Source organism: Myodes glareolus, chromosome 26 (genome assembly GCF_982192425.1).
Source record: "Myodes glareolus chromosome 26, mMyoGla1.1, whole genome shotgun sequence".
Lineage (NCBI taxonomy): Eukaryota > Metazoa > Chordata > Mammalia > Rodentia > Cricetidae > Myodes > Myodes glareolus.
The window spans coordinates 4,960,520-4,975,048 of NC_142051.1; the positions used below are offsets into that span (position 1 = coordinate 4,960,520).

General features: G+C 36.9%; 1 protein-coding gene across 2 annotated transcripts in view; it reads right to left on the minus strand.

Moving 5' to 3' along the window:
- Positions 1-670: 670 nt before the first annotated feature.
- Positions 671-14,529, minus strand: part of Lemd3 (LEM domain containing 3) — a 45,702-nt gene continuing 31,843 nt past the window's right edge. For both annotated transcript variants that reach the window (XM_085683489.2, XM_048418132.3), the window contains 9 exons: positions 8,480-8,559; positions 8,244-8,389; positions 7,100-7,201; positions 6,890-6,992; positions 6,084-6,262; positions 3,896-3,977; positions 3,202-3,307; positions 3,032-3,110; positions 671-2,822 (listed from right to left, as the gene is read on the minus strand). In XM_085683489.2, coding sequence (XP_085539615.2) covers positions 2,659-2,822; positions 3,032-3,110; positions 3,202-3,307; positions 3,896-3,977; positions 6,084-6,262; positions 6,890-6,992; positions 7,100-7,201; positions 8,244-8,389; positions 8,480-8,559 — 1,041 coding nt within the window. In that variant the 3' untranslated portion in view covers positions 671-2,658. The remainder of the gene's footprint in view (positions 2,823-3,031; positions 3,111-3,201; positions 3,308-3,895; positions 3,978-6,083; positions 6,263-6,889; positions 6,993-7,099; positions 7,202-8,243; positions 8,390-8,479; positions 8,560-14,529) is intronic.

The window sequence follows — 14,529 nt, forward strand, 5'->3', positions numbered from 1 at the left end:
GTCAAATCTTCTTTCTACTAGACTAAAACACTGAAGAAAAAAATCTAAACTAATGGTATAGCAGTTAAAAATTGATTGTGATTGGTTTATAATGGGTTAAGACTTTTAGTCAGAATGTATACAACTGTTGTCTTTGTTGAGAGAACTAGCTGCCTAAAAAGTTTAGTGATGCAGTTGCTTTACATTCTTGTCACCACCTAATCCAGAAACGTGAAGGTTAAATGAGGACATTTTCATAAAGAAAAACGTTAGGAGGTGAATTTAGCAAGAATAGGAAGAGGGCAAGAAAGGATAATGGGGGAGGAGTGAATATACATTATCTACATGCATAAAAACATCATAATGAAGCCCACTAGTATGCATAGTTAATATACACTAACAGATTGTTTAAAATGCTGAAAATGGGTAGTTACAATTAGACAACTGGGCATGGTGGCTCACCTTTGTGTTCATCTCAGCACTTGGAAGGCTACAGCAGGAGAACTTCCCAAGGCTGAGTCAGTCTAGGCTACAGACTGAGACCTCCACCTCAAAAAACTAAAACTAACACCAAAAAATTAACTTTATGGTCCTCATTTTTATAAACACACATCCATTCTTAGATATAGAGATTTAATATAAAGGTAACTACTTTCACTGGTAGAAAGAAAGACACAAGACACTTTACAAGTTTCTTTAAAACAAAGACACATTTTTAAAAAACCTAATAAATTTTTAATTAGAATGTTTTCCTTCTTTTTTTAAACAGAACAAAAAAAACAGATTACATCAAACCAGAACTTTTCAAATACCTAATTATTATACACATTCCCATCTGTCTTATAGGGAGGACTCTTGGTCAGCTTAAGAGTTTCAGGTAAAATAAGCTGCATAATAGTATATATTACAATAATAAATGTACAATGTTCACATGAAATATATCTTAGAAGCAAGAAAAAGATGCATCTGCATCCAACAGTGACCTGCTAAAATGCCACAACTATTTTTACATTCACTCTTGCAACAGGTTACAAGATAGGTCACTAAGCTCAAATAAATCACTATGATGCACATAAAATACAGAAAGATTGGTTATTTTATATATTATATATTTATATTTTAACACATTAGCATCTGAGACATAGATTGAGAATCTAAAATGTATTCTCTTCTGATAGCAAATCATTTCTTCCTCATAAACGTGGTGCCCACAAAGCACACAGGTAAGGCACGAAGGTTCTGTTACAGAATAGTGCGCATCATGGTCACTTAGCCAGAAAACGTGCATTATCTGTGCAAGGTCATGCTGCAAACCAACATATATACAACAAAAGGAAAACTGAATTTGAAACAGAGATTAAGATTGATAATTCCAGCTGTTTCACATATTCATTTGGACCAACAATGATATATCCAGAAGGTTATCTTTTTAGCCAATTTTTAGGTTACAAATAAACCTTGATCAGTAACTATTTTGACCTGAAATCATAAAATAATAATAAAGTAGCTTTACTGAAATAAACACTGATGCACAAACCAAGGGCCATTTGTGCATTTTCTACACTGCAGGCTTTAATGGCCCAACATTCCAAGGATAATCTGTGTAATACATTTTGCTGCAACAACGTGCCTGCTCTACACTGAACATAGAACAGGAGCTATAAATAGACTGGGAAAATGACGTAATCCCAATAGCACTGTTAGAGCCCCAGTATTTATAATAAATACAGCTTTTCACAAAATGTTTTTCCAGTATCTGCCAATTGCTTCTTTATTGCTCACATAAATTTGAACTCATTACAACTGGTGCCAGAACTTTCACACAAAATCATACTCAGGCATTTTTTTATATAAAAATCTATAAAAAGTATTTTAAACATGTATCTAATACTTCCAGGTATTTGGCTGTTTGATCATCTATGACAGTACAGCCATATGTATATATCTATGTGCATATATAAATATGTAACTGCACATGTCACATATGTATATAAACACACAGCTATGCACACATATATACACAAATTAGATTATGAATAAAATAGAAAGCTTATTTTACTGCTAATGTAGACATTCTCACAAAACAAGACTTCCACTACCATTAGCATTTATACATATATACAAAAGTCAATTTGAATACATGTACAACCACTTACAAATGAATGTAACTATTAAAACCAAATAAATTTCCCCATTTTCCAGCTGCAGCAAATGAACCTTTTACAAGCAATAGAAACCAAAGGTTAAGTGGGAAATGAATAGTTTTACCACAGTAGACTGCAAGGAACTATGCATACAAAAATTCACATTAGTCCACAAGAAATTATGGAAATATAAAAAGCGGCTTCGCCATGCTTTTGTGTGGTTATCTAAACACTTCTTGGTGCAAAAATATAACCACCATCTCTGAAACGCTTACTATAAAGTCAGTGTTCCTCATGTGCAGCTTCAAAGCACTGGCTTAACTGAGCTCCCAACACTGAAGAGAACAATATGCCACCTACTCAGCATTGCTGCCTCGCTGCTAAATCCCCCTGGAACCTTAAGATTTCTGGAACTTTCAAACAGCTGTCTTCTGCAATAAAAATATTACATACAAAAAGCATTTTAAAAGGAAGACGGGAAGCCAAACGGGACTTTTCCTATTTAAATAACAGTCCTAGGAGTGAAGGGGTCTTTTCAGGAACTTCCTTGAGAATTGGCTAGGCCAGTCCGAAGGCGCAGGTGAGACATAGAGTTCATATGTTTATTTGATGGCTTCAAGGGAGTGTTGCAAGTAAGAGCCTGGGGAAAGCGATGGTGGTATCTGTCTAGTCGTAAGTATTTTACTGTAACCAACTTCCCTGTTGCAAGATAAAAATCGTATTTTAGATCTATACAATTATGCTTAGTATTTGTAGAAAATTAACTGTAGTACAGAATGAACATAAAGCAAACGTATCTAAAATCATTCAAAAAATTCTCATCTAAAATTATCCTATTTAAAATCAGGCATAATCTAAGATGCAACTAATTTTCCTTCCCAAATCTTTGTAATATTCAAATTTCTTACCATCAAACCAAGAGCCATGCAATGCTTTAAAAGCCTTTCCAGCATATTCTGGAGACAGACATTTAACATATACACAACCCTGTAACAAAAAGAAAACAGAGAGAGAAAAGAAGTCTTAGTTTAACAGCAACAGATACAAAACCCTGTGTTCCATATGAGACATGATTTACCTCACGTGAGTTTTTATCTACTGCAATATGAACAATGCCATCATTGTCGCTGCATTTTTCTAAAATTGCTTCTTGAATTGCCAGATGCCACTGATCTCCTATTTCCCTGAAATCAAGAGAAACAAAATCAGCTGTGCTGTCCTATCTGCGTCACCGTCTCTACACCACAGTGTGATACAGGAGCTCAGTCATCTTGTCTACCTATACACTTGGAAGACGTTTCACTTCTTTTTCCAGACTAGTGCCAGCGTTAGAGATGCAAAAGTTGAATACTGTTTTCTTATTGTCAGTAACACTTTCAAGTCTTCATTTATTTAATATACACTCCAAGTCTCTCTTTCCAAAGCAAAAGGGCCCAGGTCAAACACAGTGCATGGTCGAACCTTCCAAAGCACCTGTTCCAGTATGTATCTCATCTGCCTCACTGTGGGCGAGTCATACATGGAGGGCAAAAGGAAAAGTAGCTTCACTTTAAATCTGCCTAATGCAATCAAATGCTGACTGGAGCTGATATTCTAATCAGCAAAGCATGCAGTGGATTCCTTTGCTTGACTTGACAAAAGGAAAAAAAGCATAACATTTATAGTTAAAAATAATAGAAAATTAATTAGACACAGCATAATAGACGTACCATGCATTTTACACCCAAATACTCCAAATAAAAATTATATGTATGCCTTTTCATAATACTTACATAACTGGGTCAAACATATTTCGAATCTTTAAACATGGTGTCAAACTATTTGGTGGTGAATTTCTTCTATCTAAATGAAATGCTACAAAAAAAATAATTGTGTTACTTGAAATTATTCCATTTTGTTGAAAGACAATCTTTTAGTTTATTAAAAAAAATATTTATTCTGTACTTTTAATGAGTCAGTTAATTAAGGTGGATTAAGACAGTCATCACTATCCAGAGCCAACAGTTTGGTGGAAGAAACAGACAACTGATAGTGTCGTCCAGGAGATTCGAGCTCTCCTTAAGCCCTAAGGAAACCTGGAAGTTGTAAAAATAACATCCTCATCAATGGGAGCTGAGATTTTCTTGCGGAAATGAGCTGACTCTGAGGACTGAAGAGTAAGTTAAAGCAGCAGGGGAGATGAGTGAGAGCACATTTCAGGTAGAGGTGAGGTATGGACCCGCCCTGTGACGAGACTGTGACTGAAACCCAGTGTGGCTGGAATAGAACAGAAAGACAAGTCTGGGAAAGAAAGTGAGACTATCTCAAGTATCCCAACAATGTATAGGAGTAATTTAAAATCACACATGTGTTTTAAGAGGACTCACATGACAAGATCTATCTTTAAATATTAAAAAGTTGAAGTAATTGTGTGGAAAATCAAATAGGCAAAGTGATTTTAAGACAGCCAGAAAGTTTTCTGTTGTCCAAGAGGCAGTGATGTGGAAAAGTGAGGCCAACGGTGCCACAGTAAAGTGGACAGGAGCGCACACAACATGACTTCCGCAAGGACTGAGCATCAGAGACAAAGGAAAGCCTGAGGGGGACTTCCAGGGACACGGGAAGCCAATAGGAGTGGCACCACTGACTAGATTAGGTACCAGAGAAGGCACACTGGGACAAGCTGAGCTCACACTCACATCGAGCTGCAGTGCTTATTGCCTAGATGGGTTTTCAGTCGGGTACAGACGTCTGAAACTTAGCACCATGAATGTAAACTACAAACGTGCAAGTTATTATATGGAAATGCAATGAAGCCACCACATGAGAAAAGGTGAATAAAAAAGTGAACAAGAAAGCAGCTTGGAGAACTGAAATACAGAAAAGCCCAGAAAGGGAGGAAAATAAGAAGTAAGTAGGAAGAAGGAAGAGGAGGGGCATGAGACATAACATGCGACTGGAAGACAAGACCAGTGTGGAGGAGAAATCAGGGAAAAGGTGCTATTGCCAAAGCCACAGAGAAGGCTTGAAGGCTCAGCCGCCAGAGACAGGCAGAGTCGTGTGACATAAGCTAAAACTGTCCCTAGTTCCACAGGGTCCTTCTGTGTGCAACTTTTCAAGGAAATCATTTGTTCCTAAGAACAACAAAACACTTTTTTTAACTGAAAAAAATTCTCGTATGGTATATTCTGATTATGGTTTTCCCTCTCTCAGCTCCTCTCCACCCACCCAACTCCATGACTAAAGTCTACGAAAGCGTTTTAAAGTATAATTGCTTGGGGGGGTGTGTGTGTGTGATATGACTGTACTTTGAAAATGCAATTCTAAGACACTTCACTTACCTTTTCTAGAATACTATACTAAGTAGCAAAGAGGATTTACTATTATAATCCCCATATATACTGTTTCACATACAAGCTTTCTCCTGTATAGTAGAGGGATAAGCACATAATCTTCAAAATTCCTTATCTATTTTACCATCTCTCTCTGAAACTACACACACTATTAAGAAAACCAACAAAGAGAGCTACACAAGATCCTAGGAAGGGAGATACTCAGTAAAGGTATTTTAGTGAGAAACAAGAAGAAGGCAAGCAAAAACTGGAAAACAGAATGTTAGGCATGCATGCATATATATATATACACATATATATATAATATTAACACATATTAACATATATATATAAACACATATTAACAATGATTGTAATAATGTAACAATGATTTCATGTGTTCACCAAGAAGAATGCAGTTAGAGCTATGATACTAAGCTGCCCCAGTGAACAAAACGGGAAAGATAAAGGAACATCTGCCCTACTACAGACAAACCAGCTGTGCTCTAACCTTTATACCCCATATGGTGGAGCCGTAAAGGGGAGCTTCGCATTCACACATCTTTGGTTATAGTATTTTGGTTTACTACATAAAGTCCATTTTGAAAAATTAGGAGACAATCTTTGGCTTTGCTTAGAAATACATTACCTTGACCTTGCCATACTTTAGAAGGTATTACTAATATCTTATCACAGGATGCAGAAGGCTGGATCCACCGCCAGACCAGAAAATCTGCACCTCCTATCCTTCGTGTTTCTGTGCGCACTCTAGATTCATTAGCAGCAAGGAAGTCAACAGCTCTATCCCAGACTTTCTTCATCTTTCTCCTATCACACAAACAAAAGGACAAATTCACTCTACTCTTGGCTTGCCATCTTTTGGAAATGTCAATGACTGAAGTAACAGCTATTGTTAGCTAGTCCGTCTGTCCTGTCTGTCTCCCCGCCCCGCAGCTAACATACTTGGATAGTTTACCAAAAGGATGACTTAGAGGCCTGAGTTTCCACCTGCAGAGGAGTCGTGAGCATGGCGGCCTCTTGGTTGTCGACTCAGTATCCCCTGGGTATGAAGATGTGATCCACATCTTTTAGAATATGGATTTTTTTTTTAAATTTTCAAAAAGTTAGATTCTAGCTTTCATTTTAAAAGCTTCAATAATAACAACATAAGTACTTAAAATATTACTAAAAACCTAACTAGCTTTGGTCTGGCTGTTTCTTAGTACAATGAACATAAGGGGATAAAGAGAAAGACTGACAAACAGGAATAAAAGATGCAGGAATAAGAATACACCAGCTATCGTATTACACTGTGCAAATTGGGAGAGTAAGTGCCGAAAGCACAGAGGGACGTACAGTCAAGCAGTTAAGGGGAGTCACAATTCTCAATAAAATCCAAGTCTCCCACAGGTACCAACATTCTGACTTATCGCAACTGAATACTGATTTACACACCTGTCTTGGGGCTGTATTAAGGAATCTCGAACATGTGGAATTGGCATATAAGGCTGGAGATCTTTATTCTCCTGGCAAGCTTCATTATGACTTCGTAAAACATCTGAAAATAAATCAACAGCTTTACAAGTCAATCAACTCTGACAACTATATTGTAGCTTTACCATGTGGTAACTGTTCTACTAGTTTAGGAGTTTATAAAGTCCATACCTATAATCTTTACCACCATGTCGTACATCTGTCTCGTTTCCTCTTCCTCCTTAGTCCAGCGGTATTTCATATAACGTAGAACAACACAGACCATCACCACACCTGAAACATTCATAGGGCTGGCATTAAGACTGTGGTCAGTAATAGGTACACTGTCGCTAGTAAAGCACTGACCATCTCACTGCCCTAATGGAATAATGGAGTGCAAAGGTTTGAACTACCAGTATAATAAAACTACACAGAAACACTTACTATTAAGTACTTTCCCAAAATTTCACCTATCTCTAAAAAGGTTCTTCCATCATATTAAAGGTGAGTGTTTAAACACTTACTATTAAAAATAAAAACTGTCCAGGCTCTTCTCCTTTCAACATTAAACTACTAGAAAAATGAGTTTTCCTAAACGGACTAGTAAAGTAAACTGAATTATGTTTAAAGGGCTAACAAAGAAAACAGAAAAGAGAAATAGTTCCTTCTTTCCAATTATGAAAATATCAAAGAACCTAAAATTAAAAAATCTCATAAATAACATTTTAAGCCAAAAATTTAAGAGCTTACATTATCTAAAACTAAGCTCAACTTTCCTATTTTCCAATTCTATTTTCTAAAAGTAGGTTTCCATATACATACTATTATATTTGCTCCTTCTATAACCTTACACGACAAAGTTTCATCTCTCCTCTTATATGACTACTTTCTAGGCCCATAGGTCTACAATTGCCATAAATAACCCCCAGCTTTACTGTTATTTTTGAAACATGAAAATGGCTCCTCATAAAGGCCAGGTCACAGGCTGACAGTACTAATTTGGGGACTTTAGGAGGTGGACTCTAGATGGAAGAAGTCAGTCACTGGGGATAGGCTGCTGGGATACTTGTCTGCAGCCACTTCTCTCTCCTCTCTGCTTCCTGGCTGCCATGCTATCTGTTCCACCAAGCTGCCTTCCACGTGGGCTGACACTCTCCACCCTCCTTCCACGTGGGCTGACACTCTCCACCCTTCTTGTGTAAGTCATTTCTGTAAAGTACTTGGTCACAGTTACACAATGGGGTTTATGGCATCTACAGACATAGGAGTAAGCCCTTGGCTCTGACATTTAGTGAGATGCAAGCAGTATAACAGCTTTCTAATCCTAACAACTTACCTAAGCATAACAACAATAACCTATGGGTTACAGTAATGAAAGCACGTCGAAAACGACACCAGAAAGGCATCTGGGGTCTGGTGGACTGTAAAAACTGTACGTCAGTTATATTTGCCAGCTCTTCCTCAGGCCCATAACCAATACACCTATTTAAAAATAATGAAGGTAGAGATTAAAATTTTAAAAACCACTTCTTAAGAATACATAATCATCAAAGTGTAAATCAAATCCTGTACCTTATTCCAACATCTTTCCCATTTTTTAAAATCCACAGCAATGAAGTATTAAATACATCTTCATACTCAGGATCTAAATCCTAACAAAAAAAATAGAGAACCATTCTCAATAGTCCTATGTAAACTATATATATATATATAACATGCTGCTTTTATTTTAATCACATAAACAGAATAAAAAAAAACATAGAACTTAGTACCAAAAGAGAAAAAAAGAAAAGCCACCATCTTTTCATAGCTCTAATGTAACCACTATTAATTTCTGCTATATTTTCTTTCTGGTTGTATTATATTTACAGATTTAGCTATTTGTTAAATTTGTTTTCAAGTGTCATTGTGAAAATGATTTAATTTTACTTTTTATACATGGAGCAGTATTTTCAAATAAATAAATGGCAAATTACTGAGACTGAGACTTGGATGGTTTAAGTTTTCAACGTGTAAACTCATTCAGCCCAGAAAGCTCAGCAGTCTAGACATAATGATAAGTTCAGACTTTCAGGTCAAAGTGTATAAAGTAGGAAAATTCACACGTGTTGTTCATAGTACTTCCAGGCTTCTAAGTATAACACAGCATAACAAACAGTACCGGAGAGACGCTAGTAACTCAGTAATCCAGTATTTCTCAACCCAGTTTTTGAAGAAGTTAGTCATACACAGGTAAAAGACCAGCTCAGAGTCCAAGACAGACCCAAGAACTTTTATGAGAAAAAAGTACAAATCTTCACTGACGGTGGTAACTACTGTTTTGTTTTAAAATTACTATTTGTGTTAGGGTAACGGTTCAGATGGAAGGAGTCTGGAAGACAGGCATGAGGAGCTGGGTTCAGATACCCAGCACCCATGTAAAGGCAAGGTACTGCATACATGGGTAAGCACAGCACAGGGAGGGTGGTGGAGGTGAGGACTGGAGGCAGATGCTGGGGGCATGCAGCTAGAGTAGCCAGAACATCAAACTCCATGTTCAGTGAGAGACACTGTCTCCAAAGAGGTGGAAAGGGAGGAAGGAAGACACTTAACATTCTTTGGCCTCTACATGAACTAACACACACACACTCTCTCTCTCTCTCTCTCTCCTCCACTTCCTCTTACTTAGAGGTTTGATGTGGTGTCAAAGAAGAGTATCAACAATCTAAAAAGGTTGTTTAAAAATCTTGCTTGACATTATATTTATGTAAAGCTGTATTTTCTTGACATACTGCAACCATAACACTGTCATAATACAGTGAACAGAAAAGAGTCCAGTCTCCTCGAGATGAGCTAGGCATACAAGCTTCAGCTGTGCAACTGACAACTGGGGTTGGCTTTCCAGAAGCCATGTAGAAAGCTGGCTGAGCGGTACACGTTTATGATAGAAATACTACTGCAATATGGAGAGGGCACGACAGCAGAACCCCTGGCAAGGAAGTGGGCTTGCTAGCTGGAGAGTCCAGGGCAGCCAGCTGAACCAAGGTGAAGCCACTCCCACGTCATCCTCTCACCTCCACATTTGCGCCTGCTATGGCTCGTAGGCATATGTACACATACATTACATTTTAGAAGTATTTTACCATGTAATAAGTTCATTACTTTTCTAAATGAGTCCATTATTATTCCAATTTTAACTGTTTTCAGTTTTTCTTACTAATGTGATAAAATATTTAAGTATATACTAATATATTTACCACATCAGTCAGCCAGCCACACCTACATAAAAGATATTGCCTCAAAAAATATTCCAAGAATATAAACTTATAAACACACACATTTCCCACAAATAAAAGCAATCTAAGATTCTAAATAATTATAGAAAATCCAAAAGTGTTAATAGTTGGCAGGTATGGGTAGATAGGATGCATGTTATTATTGTGTGTGTTGTGTGCATGGTGTGTATTGTGTGGAGGCTGTGTACTTATTTGTGTAGGTGTGTGCATGTCTGTGTAGGGGGTATGTGGGTGCATATACTGGAGTGTGCATGTGCAGAACAAAGGTTAACACCAGGTATTCCTCAACAGCCTCTTGGTAAATCTGAAATTCACTGGCTGTTAGAAGCACTGACCAATGAGCTTCTCATGTGCCTGTCTTCACTTGCCCCTCCTCCCACCACACCCTAGCCCTGGAAAGAGTCACTGTGCCCTGCTTTTAATGTGGGTTCTAGAGATCCAAACTCAGGTTCTCATGTTTGCGTAGCAGGCATTTTATGTACTGAGCCATCTCATAGCCTGGGTGTACACTTAAATCAATAATCAAAGTAAAAATTACACTACATTGTACCATATATACTATTCTGCAATTGCAGAATATTAATGAATATACAGAGATATCCAAAAAATTTATTTAATTTTCTTCGTTTGGTACTGTGGATCAAAACGTTGGACCTCATGCATACTGGGCAAACCATTCATTGTATGACAGTCCACCCCAAACCCTATTCAACTTCTTAAACATACTCTGTTTTTCTTAATGCACCACAGATTCACAAGGGTCCACAGATACTAGCTACTGTGCTAGGAACTCCAAGCACAGCAGAGCATCACACAGCCGAGAGTCCCTGTGCTAACAAGGTCATTTACAAAGCATCACTTCATGCACTTTCTGAAGTGTAAGCGCTGCACTTTAAGTTGTAGCAATCTCTCCTAAAATAATTTTAGAAGTGTTTATTGAATTATTATACCAACAGATTCCTCAATGACACTGGGAATTGTTTTCATTGGGTCATACTTGTGCTTTCTAATGCACTGGTAAACTTGCTTTAGCACATCCAAACTAACACACAGCTAACTTGCTGGGTATCGTGACTTCCACAAAATTTTTGCTAGGATTTTTAAGAGAATAAAGGTAGCAAACAGGCCATCTACTTGAATTTGCTTTATAGAAAGAGTATCTTTCATTCTCACCTCTTACATAATAAGCTGAGTCTTTTATGTGAGAAGTATTTTTGTTTTCTTTTTTGAGATGGCCTACCTATGCTGCCTGGCTGGCTAGTCTGGAGTTCTGTATGGATCACGAGCTAACCACCTCTGGATCATAGGTGTAAACACTGCACAAAATTAGAACTGCTTTTCAGTTTTGAAACTTAACATTTGAGGCATCTGACAATGATTTTTAAAACATACATTTTCAGCAGCTATTCTGAAAATCAAGTACATCTGGAAGGGGTAGCACGTGTAAGAGCACAAGCATCCATATAGTATATTAAAATAATACAACCAAGAATTAGGAACCTAATGTGAACAGTTCATAAAAAGGTCGTTGCAAGATAAAAAAAAAAAAAGCTATGTGCCTTTAATTTAGAGAATATTCTTGATACTTTTGAGTTGCAGACCAGCTTGGTCTACAGAGTGAGTTCCAGGCCAGCCAAGGCTATATACATACATGTCTCCAAAAATAAAAAATAAAAAAATAAAAAAGCAATACTGGATTTAACCACTGACTTGACTCAATGGGAAAAAAATTCTGCTTTGTTTTGCTTTTTTTTGAGACAGGGTTGATTTCTGTATCAAACAGGTCTGGAACTAGATCTTAGTTCCATTACAAACTATATATACATACACTCCACAGTTAGAACTACAGGGTTATGGACTTAGTTATACCATCAAAGAAGTGGGACAGCATAAGGAGGACAGACTCTCTACTTCCACTCCCAGTCTGACCATATTCTAGCTGGGTGACCCAGTTGCTAAACCTCTAAGCTTCAGTTTGCTCATAAAGTAGGTTTCATGGCCCCTACCTTGTTAGATCATTGTGAAATTTAGAACGGCACATAGCACCGAAATAAACTGAATACTTGATAAAGCCATAGTTAAAGTCCCACTTTTTGTTAGAATACTTTTCTCATCTACCAAATTTCTATTAGAAGATTTAACTTTGCATAATGAGAACTAAAGAAAGACAAAAGGAATCAAGAAAAAAAAACAAATTTAAATGGAGTTGGTTAAAGGTGTAGAAATGTAGAAAGCCAGGATACCATGCTATTTCAGAAGCATTACTGATCAGAAGAGATAACCTCTTGCCGAAAGGACTACTGGCAAGATTCTCACAGGTCTCTAGAGAATACTTTAATTTTCACATAAAACTTTATCGACAATGATCAAGGTACCACGCTAAACTATAAAAGTCTTATCTGGTCATAACCTGGCGTATTGGCAGCTATATTCCTCACAAATCTTAAATAGTGCTCACTGTGTCAAAATGAATAGGTTTTGAAAGCAACTTAGAAGCAGAGCAAGCCCATATCCCCTCACCCCACAGGAAAACCATCATAAAATGCTCCCAAAAGCATTCACGGAAATACAAAGCGCGTGTTTCCTACGGCTTCCACCAGAGGGACCTCTCAACTTTCTACAAATGTAAGTCAGCTTTCGCTACCAAATTATGAAAAAGGTTCAATAAAAGCAGTAGGTTAAGATTAAAAATACATCTATATAAATACGCTCATTAAAACTTTTAAAGGAGAAAACAGAATAAAGAAAATGAAAATAAAATGTAATGAATGAAACTGAACAAACCAGAATTACTTACTCATCATGACACTGAAAATGCACTAGAACCCAGGAAAGCTAGTGTGCATTTGTGGAAAGGAGTTCTACATCATCCTAGACCTGAGCTGAGCCAAGGGCTGAGATGTGATTGGTTCATTTACCCCTACATACAAATAACATTATCTGTTTTGCAGATGAAATCATAATATAAACACATAGAATAAATATAAGAATTTCTCCATAAACAGAAAGCTTGTTGTATATGCCTTATAATCGTTGTTTGATACCATGCTTGCGGGGAAGAGTTCTTATACCGCTACAGAGATAAAATAAACTGAGGCTAGGCTAGGCTAAACTATCATTCTAAATTAGGAAGCAATCTGAACAGAATCAAAAGCACTTTATAAGCTAATACTCTTTGAAAAAGGAATTTCCTTTCTAGGATTATTTCCTAAGGAAATGACTAGAAAAAAACCAATGCAATACAGTTACATAATAAAATATTATCCAACAATTTTAAAAAACTTAAGCCATTTAATGGCAAAGGCAAAGGTACTAATTTAAAATATGAATATTTATAAATGGAGATATTAGCAGTCATATTAACTTTAAAGATACACTTTAAAAGACTAAAGAGAGCTATACAAAATGCTACCGGTTACCATTCTACAGTCAATTTAAAATCTTTTTCCCTTTAATTTTCATGTGAGTTAAGTTATGATAGTAATTTTATATTGAAAATAAAACACTGTTTTAAGAAATACTTGAAACTTATCTAGAATTTGAGACTTTATTTTTAGTAAAAAAAATCTTGTTGAGTGATTTTTGTTTGTTCTGGAATATCTTTGGCAGCCATCTGGACTCTACAAATGACATTACAGCCATCATGTATTTCACAACACTTGAAGACCTGAAAATGAAGACTAGTAAACACAAATATGCATTAATAAACCTAGATGAATGTTAAATATTTAAAAAAAATAACTTTAAGAAATGGAATCTGGACTCTTTTATAAAACGCAATGAAGGTCTACAGAGTTAGAAACTAAAGGAAAGTGCAATCCTCGCTCTGTAACATGAACTAAGAACTGGATATGACTTAGAGAGAGTGAGAGAGCTTGTCCAGCGCCTGCAAGCTTGGGACTTCATCTACTGGGTTCAATCCCCATTACTGCAAAACAAAAACAAACAAATACAAACTATAAGAAAGAGACCAGACCAAACCTAACACCAACAAAATCCAACTTTGTGAAGTATAAAATAATTCCTGGAGAACACAATAAGCTCCAGCTAGTTCATCAATATCATGGCTTACTACATACAGTCAGGTCTCCATTCCAGTGAGCGCCGACACTCACTTCAGTTCATCAATACCATGGCTTACTGCATACAGTCAGATCTCCATTCCAGTGAACGCCGACACTCACTTCAGTTCATCAATACCATGGCTTACTGCATACAGTCAGATCTCCATTCCAGTGAGCGCCGACACTCACTTCAGTTCATCAATACCATGGCTTACTGCATACAGTCAGATCTCCATTCCAGTGAGCGCCGACACTCACTTCAGTAGACCCAAACTCTCCATCC